Source organism: Saccopteryx leptura, chromosome 5 (genome assembly GCF_036850995.1).
Source record: "Saccopteryx leptura isolate mSacLep1 chromosome 5, mSacLep1_pri_phased_curated, whole genome shotgun sequence".
NCBI classification, from domain to species: Eukaryota; Metazoa; Chordata; class Mammalia; order Chiroptera; family Emballonuridae; genus Saccopteryx; species Saccopteryx leptura.
The window spans coordinates 142,617,445-142,635,074 of NC_089507.1; the positions used below are offsets into that span (position 1 = coordinate 142,617,445).

The 17,630-nt window shown below is 40.2% G+C and overlaps 1 protein-coding gene across 3 annotated transcripts in view; it reads right to left on the minus strand.

The window, feature by feature from the left end:
- Positions 1 to 920: 920 nt before the first annotated feature.
- Positions 921 to 17,630, minus strand: part of LMBR1 (limb development membrane protein 1) — a 96,007-nt gene continuing 79,297 nt past the window's right edge. For all 3 annotated transcript variants that reach the window (XM_066385605.1, XM_066385606.1, XM_066385607.1), the window contains 7 exons: positions 16,782 to 16,858; positions 16,112 to 16,189; positions 12,808 to 12,881; positions 12,506 to 12,596; positions 11,274 to 11,340; positions 4,721 to 4,882; positions 921 to 2,106 (listed from right to left, as the gene is read on the minus strand). In XM_066385605.1, coding sequence (XP_066241702.1) covers positions 2,021 to 2,106; positions 4,721 to 4,882; positions 11,274 to 11,340; positions 12,506 to 12,596; positions 12,808 to 12,881; positions 16,112 to 16,189; positions 16,782 to 16,858 — 635 coding nt within the window. In that variant the 3' untranslated portion in view covers positions 921 to 2,020. The remainder of the gene's footprint in view (positions 2,107 to 4,720; positions 4,883 to 11,273; positions 11,341 to 12,505; positions 12,597 to 12,807; positions 12,882 to 16,111; positions 16,190 to 16,781; positions 16,859 to 17,630) is intronic.

Here is a 17,630-nt window from a genome sequence, read left to right on the forward strand (position 1 = left end):
GACCAGGAGGTGCCCACTGACTGCACAGCATCATGTGGCTGCAGTCACGCAGGAGGCCGAGTATATAACAGGCTGTATGGTTGTCCACGGAGGCCCTCCCTGTGAAGATGCTGCAGGAAGGGTGCCACTGTCTCCTGAACAAGACTGGGCCCGGGCCCTCCACCGGAAACAGTTGCTGAACAAAAGACATGATGTCACTGAAGAGTGCCATTTCACTCATAAGCTTCCAGGCATCTAACGCATGCCTAGGAACTTCTCCATGGGATGAGCCCTGAAATGGGTATAACTTCAGAGGAACATTGTTACTGATACAAGTTTTTCTTCTTCACGGACCTGGTCTGCAGGCAAGCTTCAGTAAAAAAATCAAAGCATGCAATTAATGTTTAAGTAGGTGCAACTCCCAATGAAGTTAGAAAGCAGTTGATTTTCTCAGGATGGAGATCTTATGCTGACCAAGTCACCAATATGAGAACTAGTAGTGTTTGCCGAGGGGTTGTTTACAATCACAAAATGTTCCTTTCTTCTTTGAAGTAAGCTGCATTTTAAAAAGAGGCTCAGGAGGAAATTCAGAGGTATAAACAAAGGGCAGGTATAGTTAGTAGAGCTCACCAATATACAGATTAACTTTTTTTTCCCCCACAGATTGGAAGGGAAGGAAGGGACAGAGACAGAAGCATCCACTTGTTCCCCTTAGTTCCATTCAGTTGGGCACTCATTGGTTGCTTCTATGTTCCCTGACCGGAGATGAACTGCGACCTCAGACACACTGGGCTTCTAATACTTGATCCACTGAGTCACCTGACCAGGACCCAGATTTATTTTTCTGATTATTTTGGCTCTAGGTGGCAATTTTTTTGTCAAATATATACAACCTGGTTTTCAACATTTCTCACCACCCAAAAGAACTTGAAGTGCAATAATGTGAGAAAAAAGTTCTTTTACTTTTGTCTACACAGATGACCCAGTCCGTACACATTGTGCATGTGAAGACACGCGTGTGTTTATAGAGACCACATGGCAGCAGACTGTGCCATGGCCCTCGGATTCTGCATGCACGACTCTCCTAACTCAATCCCCCTGGATACAATTCAGGACAACTTTATTCAGTGGACTCAGAGTCACGGAACCATCCCAAGAATTATTTATAGCTTCATAATTGAATGGTTATCAGATCATGACACAGGGTCAAACTGTTCTTACATCACGAACACCAATGCTGTGCATTTGGTGTTCAAACTGGTCATTTCTACGGGTCTGAGGTTTAAATTGGCAAAAGTATCCGAAGCCTGAAGAGTGTGACAAAGAGATTTCTACCACCACATGTATAGCATCATAATGGACACAGGAGCACAAAGAATTAAGGGACTTCTGAAAAAAGGGGCTTAAAAAACTGAGTGTACAGATAGCCAATAAGGCAGCACTAAGTTACAAGTGTGTTCCACACTGGCAACCAGGTCACGAGAGGTAATACTGACTTACACACAGACTCTTGGGGACCCTGGTGAGTGCAATCCCCACTGCACAGATCACAGCGCAGGACTACCGAGGCTCAGGGGTTAAGAGTCTCCTATCAATCAACATCCTTCTGTGACATAAATCAGCGCCGTGCTGTGTTTTCTTCAACGATACAAGAACTACCACTGGGGTCACTGCAGTTCCCATGCCCCACTGCACTGATTCGGTCACCCCACGCTCTGCACAGCGTTGGCCTTGACCTCACACCCCAGCACCAAGAATGCCTTTCCTGCAGGCCTTGTCGCTCTGCATAAAACAGATCATGGGTTTAACCGAATCCTCAGAAAGCCCAAAGTTTCTCATGGGCTGTCTCACATGGTGAGCACATGTGGGTGTGTGGCTGGAAACCGCAGGGCTCATCACAGAGTAAAGGGGACCCGTGACAGCCAAGTTCTTCGTATATGATTAAAAAGTGGACAGAGAGCCACTGCAAAGCGCCAGTGACAGGTGGAATGTTGTGAGTTCGGGTCTCGGGTCTCTGCACTGTGGAGCGGTGCCGAGTGCCTCACAGGACTTTCTGATGCCCGTTTGCAGAAGGCTTGGTTGTTTCTGAATCCCTGGAAGTATTTGATAAGTGCAGCTTATGAAGCCCTGCGGAAAAAATAGAAAAATGGTGAAAACAGGTATTGCAGAGAGGCAGAATGGGAAGCGTCACTGTGGTCCAACCCCCTGTGGGGTATAAACTCCCCTCCCCATAGCTGGAGTCATCTCCTCCATCCAGGCGGCCCTGGGGCCAGTCCTATAGCACAGTATCCCATGGGGACAGCTGGGGCTTCTGCTGAGGTGCCTGTGGCCTGCCCACTTTGCATAGGGCTCCCTCCACCCAGTCCCCTCCCAGCCCAGCCCTCAGCACTGATCCTCCTGCAAGCCTATTCCACCCCCAGAGGGCGCTTCCCAGGGAGCTCAACTCCAGTCAAGCATGATCCATTTGTTTCAAAATACATACTCTACAAAGAACACACAGGAAAATGCATAAACACATCAAAATACCAAGCATATGCAAAATACCAAGCATGGAAAGAAAAAGAAATGGCGAAACAGCAGCTGAACACAGATCTTATTTTACTATCAGAGACATTTTAGTCTTGCCATGAGTGACAGGAACCTCCTATGTCACATGGCACTTACACACAGAACAACGCTGCACCCTCACGGGGACAGCGGGCACAAGGACACTGGAGCATGTCTGCACCACTCAAGGAAAAGCGTGTTAATAAAACAAAGCAGAGAAACAGTCAAGAACAAGAAGCACGACTACGGAAAGGATCTTGAGGAAACAATTTCTGTGAAGTTTAGACCTTTGTGAAACCTTAAAAACGCACTTTGCAAAGATGCTTTTCCCCCTAGAATCCCACATGGTTATCTACCTGACTAGTTTGCAATTTGATGTCACTTAAACCAACAGAGCACTCTAACTTTTAAATTTTCTATTACCTGCACATCTTGGTGAAAGTACAGATAAAGCTGAGCCTGTCTGTGCTGGGTGCAGGGTTAAAGAAATGAATCCAACGTAAAGCACTGCTGCCCCCAGGGGTGGCGGGCCACTGAGTGACAACAGCAGCCCAGCTGTGGGACGTGGGGAGGGGGTGTAGGGAACCAGAGAGGCCGTCCATACCCTGGCTGCCCCAGCATCTCCTCCTATGGGGCCACTTCAATCAGTTCCTTCTGATACTCAGGGGCTGCAGAGGCTGGGACTCTGAGAAACTGCCGGGTCTGTCTTCTGCAGAAGCTGTCACGGCACAACCACCCCATAGCTAAACTCTGAGTGTCCACTGTGTGCAGAAGCCCGGACAAAGGACACCAAACACAGAATGCCCGCTGTTCACCTGCATCTCAGCTCAGCGCATGCCGAGGAGGAACGAGTCTGACCGCATGGCTCAGGAGTCTTGCTGCTGTTACCAAGCAGGCTTCAGGCAACGTTGAATGCTGGGAACAGCCCACGTTACAAGAGTCAGGCACGGAAATCCACCTACTTTCTGGTGTGGAAGTGAGATGTGCCTTTTCCCTCTGAGACAATATTTCATCAGCTACCCCCTCTCTGGGTGACTATAAATCCCAGCACACATGAGGAGACAATCTGAAATCTTTTTTCCTTCCCAAAGGTCATCCTTTCAGTCACCTGGGTTGGAAAGCCTTGGTGAGCAAAGTTTTATTGCTGCTCCTGAGGTTCAAGTTATCTGAAAACAGGACCTCAGAAGTTGATATAATTATGTTGCCTTTTGCAAGAGCTAAAATCCACAATGGAATATGGAGTGTAAGCAATCAAATGATGTCAATTCAGGTGCATGAGCTAATGTCGGGGTTTTCTACAATAAATCACTGCCTCTCCCTTCTCTTATTATAAAAGTACACAGCCCCAGCCCCAGAGGGTTGATGTAGCGTGATACTTTGTATTATAGGGTTCCTAAAATGTGAAGGCTGAAACATGTTTAGCACTAATGTTGAAGTAAGCATGAAAACCTTAGCCAAACTAAAGGGTTTTTAATACTGTCACAATGCGTGTGACTCCAGGAAGTCACGATAAAGAATGCCTTCTCTCCTGTTATTGCCAAGGATACAAATATATCATCCTCAACTGTTATTTAGCTTACTGAAGAGAATTATGGGTCAGCCTGATACTTGTAAAATCCAGGCCTTAACAGGCCCAGCCAGGAGGCTCAGTGGCTAGATTGTCATCCCAAACAGCCAAGGTCGTAGGTTCGATCTCCAGTCAGGGCACATATGAGAAGCAACCAATGAGTGTACAACTAGATGGAACAATGATTGATGCTTTTCTCTCTCTCTCTCAAATCAGTCAAAAAATATTTTTTAAATATCCTTAACTAAAACACAGTTAATAGATACCATTACCAAAAAATAAGCCTTTCATACATTACCCTTCCCATCTCACAGAACCACCACCGTTGTAATAATAGAGAGCTAATGCTTCCTGAAGTCTTCCCACAGGCCAGGACTCTGCTCAGGTCCTTAGAAGAATGATGTCCGCTAAATAGTCACAATAGTCCTAAACCTTGAGACGATATCACCGTTTTACAGATAAGGGAGGGGGAGGCTTAACAAGGTGATTTCACACAAGAGTCAGGAGTACGACCGCAAAGGTTTCACTCATTTGGAAAAACGAATCAGTGAAAACGGAAAATGAACTCTAATCACAAAAGTATTAATTAGTAGAAACAGAAGAAAATACCCAGCACCTGAGGATTACCTAGGGCCTTGAGAAGTTCTTCCCGTACAGCAGAGGTGAACTTCCTGACCAGACACAGTGTCGTCACGATAGCAAAAATCAAATTGTAGGATAACACAATATAGAAATTTCCCAGCCAGTTAAACCTTCCAAAGTCTCCCAGTAGATCAAATCGAGTGATTCCTGTTAAAAAAATAAATAAACAACAGCCTTTAACCAAATACAATACATTTATAGATGGCACAAAATAAAGTGCAAATCAGATCAAGTTCCATGGATATTCCCATTTCTACCAGTGACGACTGAACCTCATGGAACCAGCCCTGCCAACCTCCTCACATGCTACTCACACAAAGTTCACACTCACCTGGCAGGAAACCGAGGTGCTATTTGAGTGCAGGGGGAGGGGCACTGACCCAGGAAGCCGGAGTTGTGACAGAAAAGACACCTGACAACCCCATCCTCCTCCACTGCATGTCCCCTCTTCCTGCAGGTCCCTGTTCAAAGTCACCTCCTCTGAGGGGGCACCTGTCTCCTGCTGTAAACAGCTGGACCCTCCGTGGTCCTCTATCCAAATTCTGTTTCTTCACTGCACACATGACCTGAAATGGTTTTTCTTTCTTCCTTTTTGGTTTATTTATTGCCTTCTTTCCCTACTAGAATGTAAGTTCTGTGAGACCAGGGACTTTGTCTTTTTTGGCTCCTGTGATCCCAATGCCCAGAGCAATGCCTTGCATATACAAACTTAATACTTACTGCATAAATGAATAATAAACAAGGTGAGTCCTTTTCAGAAAAAAACAATTATTAAGCTAAATCATCTTGTTGAATAAAAATGGCAAACCTGGTAATGTAATGTTGTGGTATCATATTGCATTTAAGTTATTTTAATTCACCTACACATTTGTTGTTTTTTTAACAAAAAAATTTAAACAGTCATTCGCTTTGGTGAGTATGTCCTCTGGCCCAATACTTACTGGAAAGAACATGTGAATGGTAAGATTTTTCTGACTGTTGGTATACTGTCAACATTTTTCAAGGAAGAAATTAAAAGCTATATGGGGTCACATAAAACTTTAATCATAAATGACTATAAAACAAAACCATGTACATTTATTTTTATGGGTGGCCTAAGGATTTCCAGAATAACTTTGAACTCAATTTCAACTTATTAGCCAACTTCTGAACTGAACTCTCATCCCCCCCCCCCACACACACACACAATGCAATACTATCACCTGTTTCAGGGCAGACTCTACAACAGCAGCTAACAGAGACAGTAGAAAACCCCTCCTATCTAAACAGTGTCATCAAAACAGGAGGTTTCAAAAAGTAACCCTTCTGTAGTCACACCTACCTGGAGCCAAAGACTCTTGAATTTGCGAGACAATGATCTACCCTCATATTTTAAGGAGATGAAAGATTAATGAACACATACAACAAAACTTTTCTAAAGAAAGGAGGGGCCCGGATGCAGCAGAAGGTGTGGCGCAGCTCACACACGGCCACAACCGTGGCTGCAGCTTCTCAGAAGCCTTAATAAAACTTTACTTGTTATGTATCTACTTATATATTCTATTTTACAAATAGAATACCCCTTAATTTAACCTAGGAAGTTATATGTAAATAAGATCTAGTCCTTTCAAACAAACAAGTGGTTTCGGCCCAGAGATCCCAAGTAAGCAGTTCATTTGATCTCTAGAGCCAAAGATGCCTTTGAGAATCTGGTGGGAACCATGGCTCTTTTCTTCAGAAAAATACACATATGCACACACAAAACTCTGCATATCATGATACTCATTTATGGAAAAAGCTAGAAGGTCACAGAACAAAAGTCCTTGACCAGATGCTACACAGAAGTCTTACCTAGTCCAAAAATGTTTGATCGTACACCACCATTAGCAAAAACACAATGATAGCACATATACTTAACATGTGTGTATGTAATTATTTATAAGCTATATATGGACTATAGACACTGACATAAATTATATACATAAATTAAAACAAAGACTTTAAATAAGAATTATAACAATTAAGGTAAATGCAGCCTAATGAATGACTGTGAATTCATGGGGCACAAGCCCCACTTTGAAAACTACCGGTATGACTAACGGTAATCAGCCACCAACCCAAATGCCGCCCCTGTACTGGGACTGCACCACCACACGCATGAGTGAAGTCGGGGCAGGCCACAGTCCACAGTGAGAATGGAGTGTAAGTATGAACAAGGGGAAAGTCATCTCACCACAGCTTCTCAGTGGCCTCAACGTGGTATACTGAGAATCACAGTCACGGCCCAAGATGAAACACCCAGCAAAGAGTAGTGCCTCTCACCAGACATTTCAGTCCCCAGGGTATCTCAGGTGGCCCTCACAGACAGAAATCCGAGAGATATCACTCACTACAGTGCACTGAGGCACTAGACAAAACAGTACACTAAGACATTGTTGTTTCCAGTTTAATATTTTTAAAAATCTAACTTATACTGACTAAAACATGACTTTGGACTATACGCACAGCTCTTCAATTCTGAAAATCTTCTGTAAGAATGGAGAGCAAGAAACCTTGAAAAACCACTGCTCCTAGCAATCCCGTGGTCACTGGCTTGAAGCCCAAGGTTACTGAATGAGCCCAAGGTCACTGGCCTAGTAAAGGGGTCACTGGCTTGGTTTCAGGGATACAATTCTATAATATATTAGCTATATATTGTATTATGTTCACCACCCCAAGTCAAATCTCCTTCCATCTCCATTTATCCCCTTTCTACCCTCTTCTACCTTCGCCGCACTCCCTTTCACTCTGTTAATCACCATACTGTTGTCCATGGGGGGGTTTTTGTTTTGTTTTGCTTAATCCCTTCATCTTTTCTACCCAGCTGTTATTAACTGATGGCATTTTAAAACTTTATCTTAAGGCTCCTTTCAGCTAAATTATCCTAACTGGAATTATTTCTATATGAAAAATATTTCATAACAAACTAGAAGTTCAAGTATGTAAATGTGTGTCAACCAATGGCTAAGTTATTTAGATCGTGTGTGGCCGTGACATTTTCTCCTGCAAAACCATGAGCCTGGAAGCAAGGCCAGCATCAGGGCACAAGTAGGCACTGGGAATGAAGGCGTGCAGGGGTGAGCACTGGTTACTCTCTCAATGCTTAGGCCTTGATTTAGAACACATCCTCTTTATTAAAAACCCTAACTAGATATACAAATTTATTGTTTAGACATGAGAACATTAGCAAGCATCAGAAGTTCATTAGCATCACTCATTTATTACTTTCTGCAAAATAACTGAACATAAGTAAGTCATACACAAATTTTTTTTGCTGAGAAATTTTCAATATGAGGTTTGAAAATACATATTTCTACATCAAAGTCATAACTAGGGGTGTATATTATGATTTACACTTTTATTTCACATTTATCATTTCCAAGCATCATTTACTCTGCTTCACACTGAGATCCCGAGAAGGAAAGCCCAGGGTCGAAGTGAGCAGTATTCGTGCAAAACCCAAGTGAAAACCTCTCCAAAAAGGATGGAAATTAAACAGGATCCCTTCATCAAAGAACAAACAAAATTAATCCACTTTATCTCCTGCAAGACCGTGGACTGTAAGGGACCCAGATGAGAAATATGCGATATAACACAAATTCAAGCTGATTTAAAGGGTGTTTTTCTGTTCATCTCACACGCACATTTTTTTAACCTGCATTTGGGCCCTGTATAACTAACAAGTCACAGAAAAACACTTCAGAATGAAAAAAGCAACTATGAAATAAAAGTTAAAATAGAAACTGGTTAAAGTACTGCGAGGTCTGTTGGTTACAACTGAGAAATTTCTTCTGGCTAAAGAAGATTTGAAATACAGAACAAAAAAATGGCAATCTCTCCATTATTTTTTGACTAAGCATAACAAAGAACATGTCAGCCACCAGACAAAATCTATTCTTACAAAATTCACTGCTACCTGTAAAATATTTTATTATAGAAAAGTTTGGCCATCCACAGATCCTTTATGAGGCGGATCCTGTTCTAATTTCACCTGTCAACCCTCTCCTCTAATCACCTGGAGAGTCTATTGTTTACTAAAACTACAGACATCAAATCCCCCCAGATGCTAGATTCTTCAGACTGAAGTCTGAACAGGCAGCAAACAGTGTTTTGGAAATCACCCATTGGCATGGCATTACTTATTTGTAAGAAGCTTTATTTATTATGTTTCCTATAAATAACAAAACTATCATCTATATTAATTGTATCTAAGAATACATGGTCCAAATTTTTCTCACAAACCTTTGTGGCAAGTGATATGCTTATAAAATCTACGTAGTGGTAATTTTTCAATTAGTACAATTAGTACTAATTTTTCAGTTAATGCAAAAATTTACATATTTAAATATAAGAAGCTATTCCATAAGAATTCTTTAATAAATGTGTCATATCCTACCATATACTTAAGTCTAAAGCTACAGCTTATGCCAACCAGGTAGCAACATTAGCAGTTGGCAAATTAAAGAAAAAAAAACCCTCACAGAACACCAAATTAATATTTTACACAGGATTCAATATATTTTCAATTTATAATTAAAATTATAATCGTCACGACAGTGTGAAAGCGAGTGAAAAGCGGCAGGTGGACAGACAGGGAGACGATGGTGTTCCTTGTTACTTCCTCTCTTACGTAACTGTAAGGTGGCTGCTGGCTGGACTCACCCCCAGGGTCAGGCTCTCCTTGTGGGAGGCGCGAGAAATGCTGCCTCCTGGAATTCGGGTGTTCTGCGTCCTCTATTCTAGCCTGATAAGCTCTTCGGCTAGTAAATCAAAGTCCTGTTATACTGCAGTGATATTCGTGACAATTCCCTATAGTTTATCTTCTTAAAAATCAAAGACTCCCTTCCAAAGAGTTAACAGATGAATGACCAAGTACCTCTCAAGTTTGCATTTCCCATAATACGAAGATAAAGCTTTTTCCTTTTCGCCTAGAAACATGCTTTTCTAATGCTGTGAAGAGCCTCCATGAATCTGTTGAGCGTATTTGCTCCGTTTCATCTATTCAGCGCCGCAGGCATCCCAGGTAGTGCGTGCATGGTGGCTGTGCGGAGAGCACGTGACTCACTGTACCCTCACACTCCCAGTTAATCCTGTTTGGACAGCTGGGTGCAGGCATTTGTGAACCGCGTTGTAATTGTTCCATTTTTCTTTTCTTTTTCTTTATCTCTATGGCAAACCACTGAGGAATCTAATGTGGTATTCTTCAAAAAGCAAAGTTTGCCATTAATTTGTTTTGTGTTAAAACTATACTCAGCATGCATTTTTCCCCATAAAATTAGGATATGATGCCATTAACAATTTTAAATAACAGCACAGTGAGTTCCATAAATGACAAAACGGTAGGGTGGCTGTAATATCACAGAAATTATTTGTCACACTGTCATAATACCTATGACAACACCTAGCTACAAATCAAGTTATGGAAGTGCACATTTTTGGCATATTCAAGATTAGCATACCATAAGCAGATGTCAAAACAATGACAAGTCCTTTAAAGCAAACACAAAGGAAAAAAATGAACGAGCTTTGTATTCCTCTGTGGAAGAGTGGCCCTTTTCCACTTACACTGAGGTCTCACTTTTTGTTAAACATGAAATTCCTCGTAAGATCACAAAGATCAGGATAAAGCATGTACTTTCTTGGCATGGCCTACACCCCTGATAGCTGAGTCCTGAATAAATAGTGATGCAACATAAGAACTAAACCAAAAGCAGTTCGGAGTTACTAGTCATTTGTTAGGAGCAAGTCACTGAGGTTGAATGAATTCTTTTCCTAATCATTTGTGAACACTCTCTAGTCAAACTCTAAGTCTAGAAAACCAAGCAGAACTGCCTCTTGCACATTTTTGTCTGCAGTAATATTTAGCCAAGAACTGAGTGCACAGAGTCTACCCGGTGCCTCACAGGAGACAAGACGGCCAAATGCAGAGCTCCAGCAACTCCTATGACAAACTGGAAATGCTTTACTTTAAAGGAGCAACATTCTGTAAATTAAAATACTAAGAAAATGTCATAAACGACAGGCAAGTGAAACCCTGAAGAACAAGTGTCTTTTAAACCAGCATGTACTTACTCATCAAGCTCTGATTGCTTTCAAGTCTATTTCATGGACACAAAGCCATTTAAAGTCAGTCTGACAGGTTTTCAGTTTTTTAAACTACATATGAAATTAGAAGTTTTAAAAACATTTCACATAAGAAAAACTTGTTTACTATTTTCTAAACATGAACATTTAAAAAAAATCAGTTTCCTCACCAGAGACTCAAAAGCTTACCTAGTCAGTAAACAAAAATGTCCATTGCTTGGAGAAGACATTTTTAAATATTGAAAAGAACAAGTGGTCTTTATTTGATAAAAGTACCTCTGGTGCAGCCCTATATATAATGAAGCTCAGAAGTAAAGGCATAAAATAACGTGGGAGGAAATAATGTTCCCAGGGGGAACCTCGTAGAAGCTGGAAGTTAAGGAAGAAGTTCAGAGAAGAGATGAACTTGGGGTGAGAATGTCTCACTTAAACTCACCCAGTGTTCTTGACATCACAGGCAGCGCGGAACTCAAGACCAAGATCGACACGCAATTCCCAATGATCTGTTACGGGAAGTCAGAACACCGGGCAGTTATGCGGTAGGATGATAATAATGGTACATTCCAGTTACCTCCTCAATCATACTGTTCACTATAGATTTTTAAAACGAGAAGAAACTGTCTACAGACACTTAAAGTTCTATCTGTAAGTTCTAGAAAATATCTACCATGCCTGGCACAAATACAGTTATAGGTCACTTAGGTTACATTACACCTCAGACAATGCATTTTACATTACTGAATGTGGTCACCAATTTCAGAAGGGCTCAAGTGTCAAGTAAAAATTAAAAATAATATATTTAATGCTTCTGACTCCATTTTTAAAGCCAATTGCTGTTCAAGGTATATATAAGATCTGCTTCTAAAATGTTTAACTATTATAAGATTTTAATACCAAAAAGCTAGAAATCTAAAACACGTACCTCCTAGTAATTCATTTTCAATGTAACCTATGCTTTTTCTTTCATAATAAATAAGTACTGAAAATAATATTTGTGATCACTTAAAATAGATGCTAAGTATCTCAAGAACTCCTAGTAATTTAGATAGACATAAGTTCTCCCTTAAAATAGAATGACAATATGGAATATATAATAAAAGAAACAACAGCTCTCCTTAGCTATTCTTCACTGTCAGCCTGTGGGAACATTTTACAAAGCTGCAGTCACTACACAACAGCCTGTGTTATTCCGAAGCCAAGGACATATTGTAGAAAGTCAAATCAGCCTCAGACGACAAAACGTTTCTGAATAGAACTCTTCCGTCTTGCTTTAATTATTCAAATTTGAAATACTTTGTCTCTACTACTTGTAGCGACTAGGTTCTTCAGATTTCAAACAAGCTCCCTGAAGTACAGTCAGCACAACCCAAGTAACTCATTAGCAGTACGTTTTCTTTAGAGGAAAAAAGAGTCCTTTCAGGGGCCTTCTATAGCCAGCTAACAAGCTCTGCGTCCTATGCATTTACAAGTGAATGGATGCCATCCAAATTAAACAGAGCACATCCTTTTCCCACTCGGTCAGCATTTTGAAAATCTTCCAGTTTGTGTTTACGCAATTTACAAACAAATACCTATCACTGCAAATGAACCATTCAGGGCGGTCACTAAATAAAATAGTTTGGCTTGGAAGGCAAAAGGGAGGTACAGTTGCCTTAGACTTCACCTTACCTTTGTCATGGTTGTGTCATCCTTCTTGGGAATAAAGTCTCCAAAAAATCGGAGGCTATAGAAACCGACGACAGAGGACACCATAAGATAGCTGTGAGAATCAAGGAAAAACCTCCAAAGAATGCAAGTTGCATTAAGTTCTCACTAGTCTCCAAAAGTCTTTAGGCTCAAAGGAAACTCAAAACAAAACCAAAAGCCACTTGGAGTGCTGGGGGAAGAAAGACTTGTTTTTTCTGTGAGGCAAGTGTCTTAGTAAATTAAAACTTGTTAACAGACAGAACATACAGTTAAAGAAAGGATACAAAATCAAAATGATTTCAAGGGCAGCTCCCACAAAACCAAAAGCAGAGAGAGAGGCATTTCCTATCCCGGGCCCCTGGGGGGAAAAATACTTTTCAGAATTCAATGACACTATTATATTTGGTTTCCCTAAAATATGTTGTTTCACAAATATAGGACAGTTGAAATTAGGAATGTTTAATATCCTGTAATAACATCTAGACTTTAAAGGACAATAAAACATGACATTAGACGAAATTCATCATAAACCACATGTTAACAATTTTAATAAGCTGAAAACATTTCTGATTTATCTCAAATTTAAGTTACTTATCAAAATAATTGGATTACGCTTACTGTGAAATCTTGAATATTCTTGAAAGGACTCTTTTAAAAATATAATAGCACAACAGGAATAAAATATATAAAATTTACACAATTAAAGTATGTCAAAAGTCAGCTGAGCAGGAAAAAAAAAGTGAATGTCCTATCTTGTTTCCACCCTTGGAAGTTTCTTTTCCCAAAATCTTTCTTGGAAATTCAGTTTTAGACGACATAACTTAATGAACCCAGATTTTTTTAATTACATGCTATAAGTTTTTTTCCTAAACATTATACCTAGTCTCAAAACCTATCTTTATCTAGGACTTAAAAAAACAAAACAAAACAGGAAAGTAGTATTTGCCAATAAGATGAGACAGACAATAAATTATTTCTTATTGAAGTAGGAACAATATTTTTACAGCTTACTAATTAAAGGAATTATATGTATATGAATGACTATTTTACTATCAGCTTCTATTATCTAACAGAAATACCAGGATAATTTAGAATAGTCACACCAAGAAAAAAATAAACAATGTAATATTTTAAGATAAGAGCAAAGACTTTATCAATTTTTCGTTAATCTTTTGAAGAAAGAATGAATAATGCCAACAGAAGCATACTGACTATGGTCAGGGTTCAGAGCGATCACCCCCAAATGTGAATAATTTCAAATTAGTTACTAGAGAAATAAGACAGTCAAGAACACTCTGACCCTCCTGTTTCAACACACAACACAAAGCTCCCCAGGCCACGAGGGAATGGCATTCTTATCTCCAGAGAAGGAAATCAGAACTGAGGTCGCTGTGCAAACAAACTTTGTTACTTCTTAAGTTGTTAACCCAAACACAAACCCTTTGTTTTGTTCCTCTTCACAAATTGTTTCTTTGTCTAACTAAATATGGTACATAGACTGCCTGCTTTGATCATTTCTTGAGGTCTCATTTCTATGCTGCCTTCTTACACACATATGTAATTAAATTTTATTTTCTCCTCTTTTTCTAGCTCACCTCGATTTAATTCTGAGACCAGCCAAAATAACTCACAAGGGTAGAAGAAAAAAGCTTTTCCTCCCCAACAACTGGAACAGAAAACATCTGAAGATATTCCCTGTCTCAAGAGAAGTTGTACAGGCAGGGTTCAGGTGACTGGTTTTATTTACACAATCACGCAAGGAGTCTACCAGGTGTGAGTCCTTCTCTACTATGCACTCAAGGGACCGCACAAAAGTGTATCTGAGACTCAGGACTTACCTAGCATACAGTATATAAGAACAGGTTAAAAGTGACTTCCTAGGCCCTGGCCGGTTGGCTCAGTGGTAGAGCGTCGGCCTGGCGTGCAAGGGGTCCTGGGTTCGATTCCCAGCCAGGGCACACAGGAGAAGCGCCCATCTGCTTCTCCACCCCTCCCCCTCTCCTTCCTCTCTGTCTCTCTCTTCCTCTCTGTCTCTCTCTTCCCCTCTGTCTCTCTCTTCCCCTCTGTCTCTCTCTTCCCCTCCCGCAGCGAGGCTCCAATGGAGCAAAGATGGCCGGGGCGCTGGGGATGGCTCCTTGGCCTCTGCCCCAGGCGCTCGAGTGGCTCTGATCGCAACAGAGCTATGCCCCGGAGGGGCAGAGCATCGCCCCCTGGTGGACAGAGCGTCGCCCCCTGGTGGGCGTGCCGGGTGGATCCCGGTCGGGCGCATGCGGGAGTCTGTCTGACTGTCTCTCCCCGTTTCCAGCTTCGGAAAAATACAAAAAAAAAAAAAGAAAAAAAAGTGACTTCCTTCTCTAAACAAAAGCCAAAGACCAGGCTGCAGGCAAGGCAGCCATTGCTGCTGTTGTTTGTTAATGGACTGCGGCACCTGGAGCCTGTTGTGGGCTCACACTAGTGAGTGCCTGTTCTGGACAGACACTGGTGAAGAAACAATGGCAGTTAACAGATGGCACAAGGTACTAAAAAGGTGTGAGAGGGACCTAAATTGAGAATATAGCTGAAAGATTTAGCTCTGGAAAGCGCAGGCTACCTTCACTGCAGATGGAAGGGAAGGAACTAAGACAGACAACGGCTTCTCTCTATGCGAGAACAGGTGTATCACCGGGTTCAGAGAGAGACATCAGAAGTCTAAAAGAGTTTTGAAGTTATTTCTGTGGGGAATGGGAAAGTGGGTATCTTAGAAAAATAAAATAAAATGTCAAAATTTAAATGCTACTTTAAGTATCCAAAAGCGTATAGAGATACCTAAAAAAACTATATCAAATATGAATATTAGTGGTAATTACCTTCTTTATGGAAAACACATACAATCAGCTAATTGGCAGAATTTCATAAAATCATCAATTTTTAAGCAAGAGAGAAAAATAAGTTAATTCATAAAAAAGATGTAGCTGACTCGCCTCTAATAACTGAACATTCTGACTCAGAATTATAAAACACGCCATTCTTTTGAAGCAGGACATTCTTCAATGAAACATTCAGATCTTTTGCAAACCAAATGAACCCATCTAATAAACTCTTCATATGTCACTACTGCAAAGAGTATACATTTTCTTGAAGAATCACAAACAACAAATTTCAGTAAAACAAACATAAACTCTGATATGAAGTATAAAAGGAAACTCTTTTTCTTATTGATTTTAGAGGGGGGGGGGAGAGGGAGAGAGACACACTGATGTGTTGTTTCACTTATTTATGCATTCATGGGTTGATTCCTATATGTTCCCTAAACGGGGATTGAACCTACAACCTTGGCATATCCAGAGGACACTAGTCTAACCAACTGAGCTACCCAGCCAGTTCCAAAACTCTGAGTGTTGATAAAAGGCCCAGACAACCCAAAGTAATAAAACAAAAATCATAGTTTATAAATACTGTTTATGAAGGTTTCTTATATAAAGAAATTCATACAACTTAAAGTGTACGAATGCAGAAAGGTGACTGTTTCAATTGGCTCATCTGAGATACTCAGGGCATATATGCAGAATATTTTTCAAAAGAAAGACATGTGAGAAGATTTTACTTTACCCTTGTTCCCTTTGGCATTGCTGTTTCATCAACCAACAGGCAAAGTATATTACAAGCCACCAGGAGGACTGAGATGGACTACAATACAAAAAGTAAGTCATCAGTTCTAAGTGTCACAGATATATTTTGCCAATACACATATAATAAAACCTAAATGAACAAACAACCGTTAGCCTCAGAAGAGAGAAAAAATTGTCAGGACCAAAACACTACGTATAAACCTAAAGTAATTAAACTATCCACAAAAATGCTAGAATAAATTCTCAAAGTCCGTAAATTATTATCATTTCAAAGCTCATGACAAAAGCTAAAAATATAGAATCATTTATTAACTGATTTCTCCAACTGAAAATCCAAAACTCCAGATTTTAAAAACCGGTTAAAATGTTCTCCTAAATTCACATCCTGTCACAGAATGTCAGTGAAACTAAAGAATGAATTTCCTGCTTTCATGAAGAAATGGATAAGCTTGAGGACTTTTTAAAAATTACCATTAACTTATATTTTTGCTCTGACAAGTTTTCACAAATAAAGGCATATGTGTACTTTAATCTTATTGACAGAAAACCAGTTTACCTGGAACCACTTACTTATAGGGAACTGCCATATTCAAATGGTCAAGTAAAAATAAAATAAGTTGACTTATATAACTGGGCAAATCAATTCTTACTGTCTCAATGAGAAGGAGAACCATAACAGCAGGATACACCAAATTTCTTTCCCAAGCTGACGCCTTTTTTCGCCTCTCTATTAGATGGAAAAACAACACAACAAAAAGTTTCAGTAATTGTCAAAAATTCTCTCCAGATTCACATCTTCATTCCTTACTATCATATATAGTAGCATATATTATTTTTACATAACTTTTTTAATTGTTTTACATTTTCCTCCACAAATTAAAAAAATCCATTTTAAAATCAGTTTGCTACATTAAATAGCTCAATCCTGTGATGCTTAAATTTAACTCCTTAAAGACATTTCAGTTGTTAATGAAATAAATTGTAAATATACAGCTTACTCTGAAAATAAAGAAATATTTGTATTTGACATAGATTTATATATTGATATATATTTGAATGAATAAAGTAACAGTAGTAAAAATCCCCTCTAATCTCATAACCCAAAAAATAAACTCTCCTGTTTTCTAAAGGCTAAGAGCAAACTTCTACCTCTACCTACAAGGGTGTACCTTGTATCACACCAATAGTCATGCCATAAACTAGAGAAGAGGGATCAAACTAATTCTTTAAAAATCTGTAGGAAGATATCAGAGAGTTACCATGACAATCAAAATTGAGGGAACAAGCCCTGGCCAGTTTGCTCAGTGGTAGAGTGTCCACCTGGCGTGTGGAAGTCCCAAGTTCAATGCCCAGGCAGGGCACACAGGAGAAGCAACCATCTGCTTCTCCACTCCTCCCCTTACCCCCCCTTATTTCTCTATCAATCTCTCTCTCTCTTCCCCTCCCGCAGCTGTGGCTCAAATGGTTCAAGCAAAGTTGGCCCCATGTGCTAAGGATGG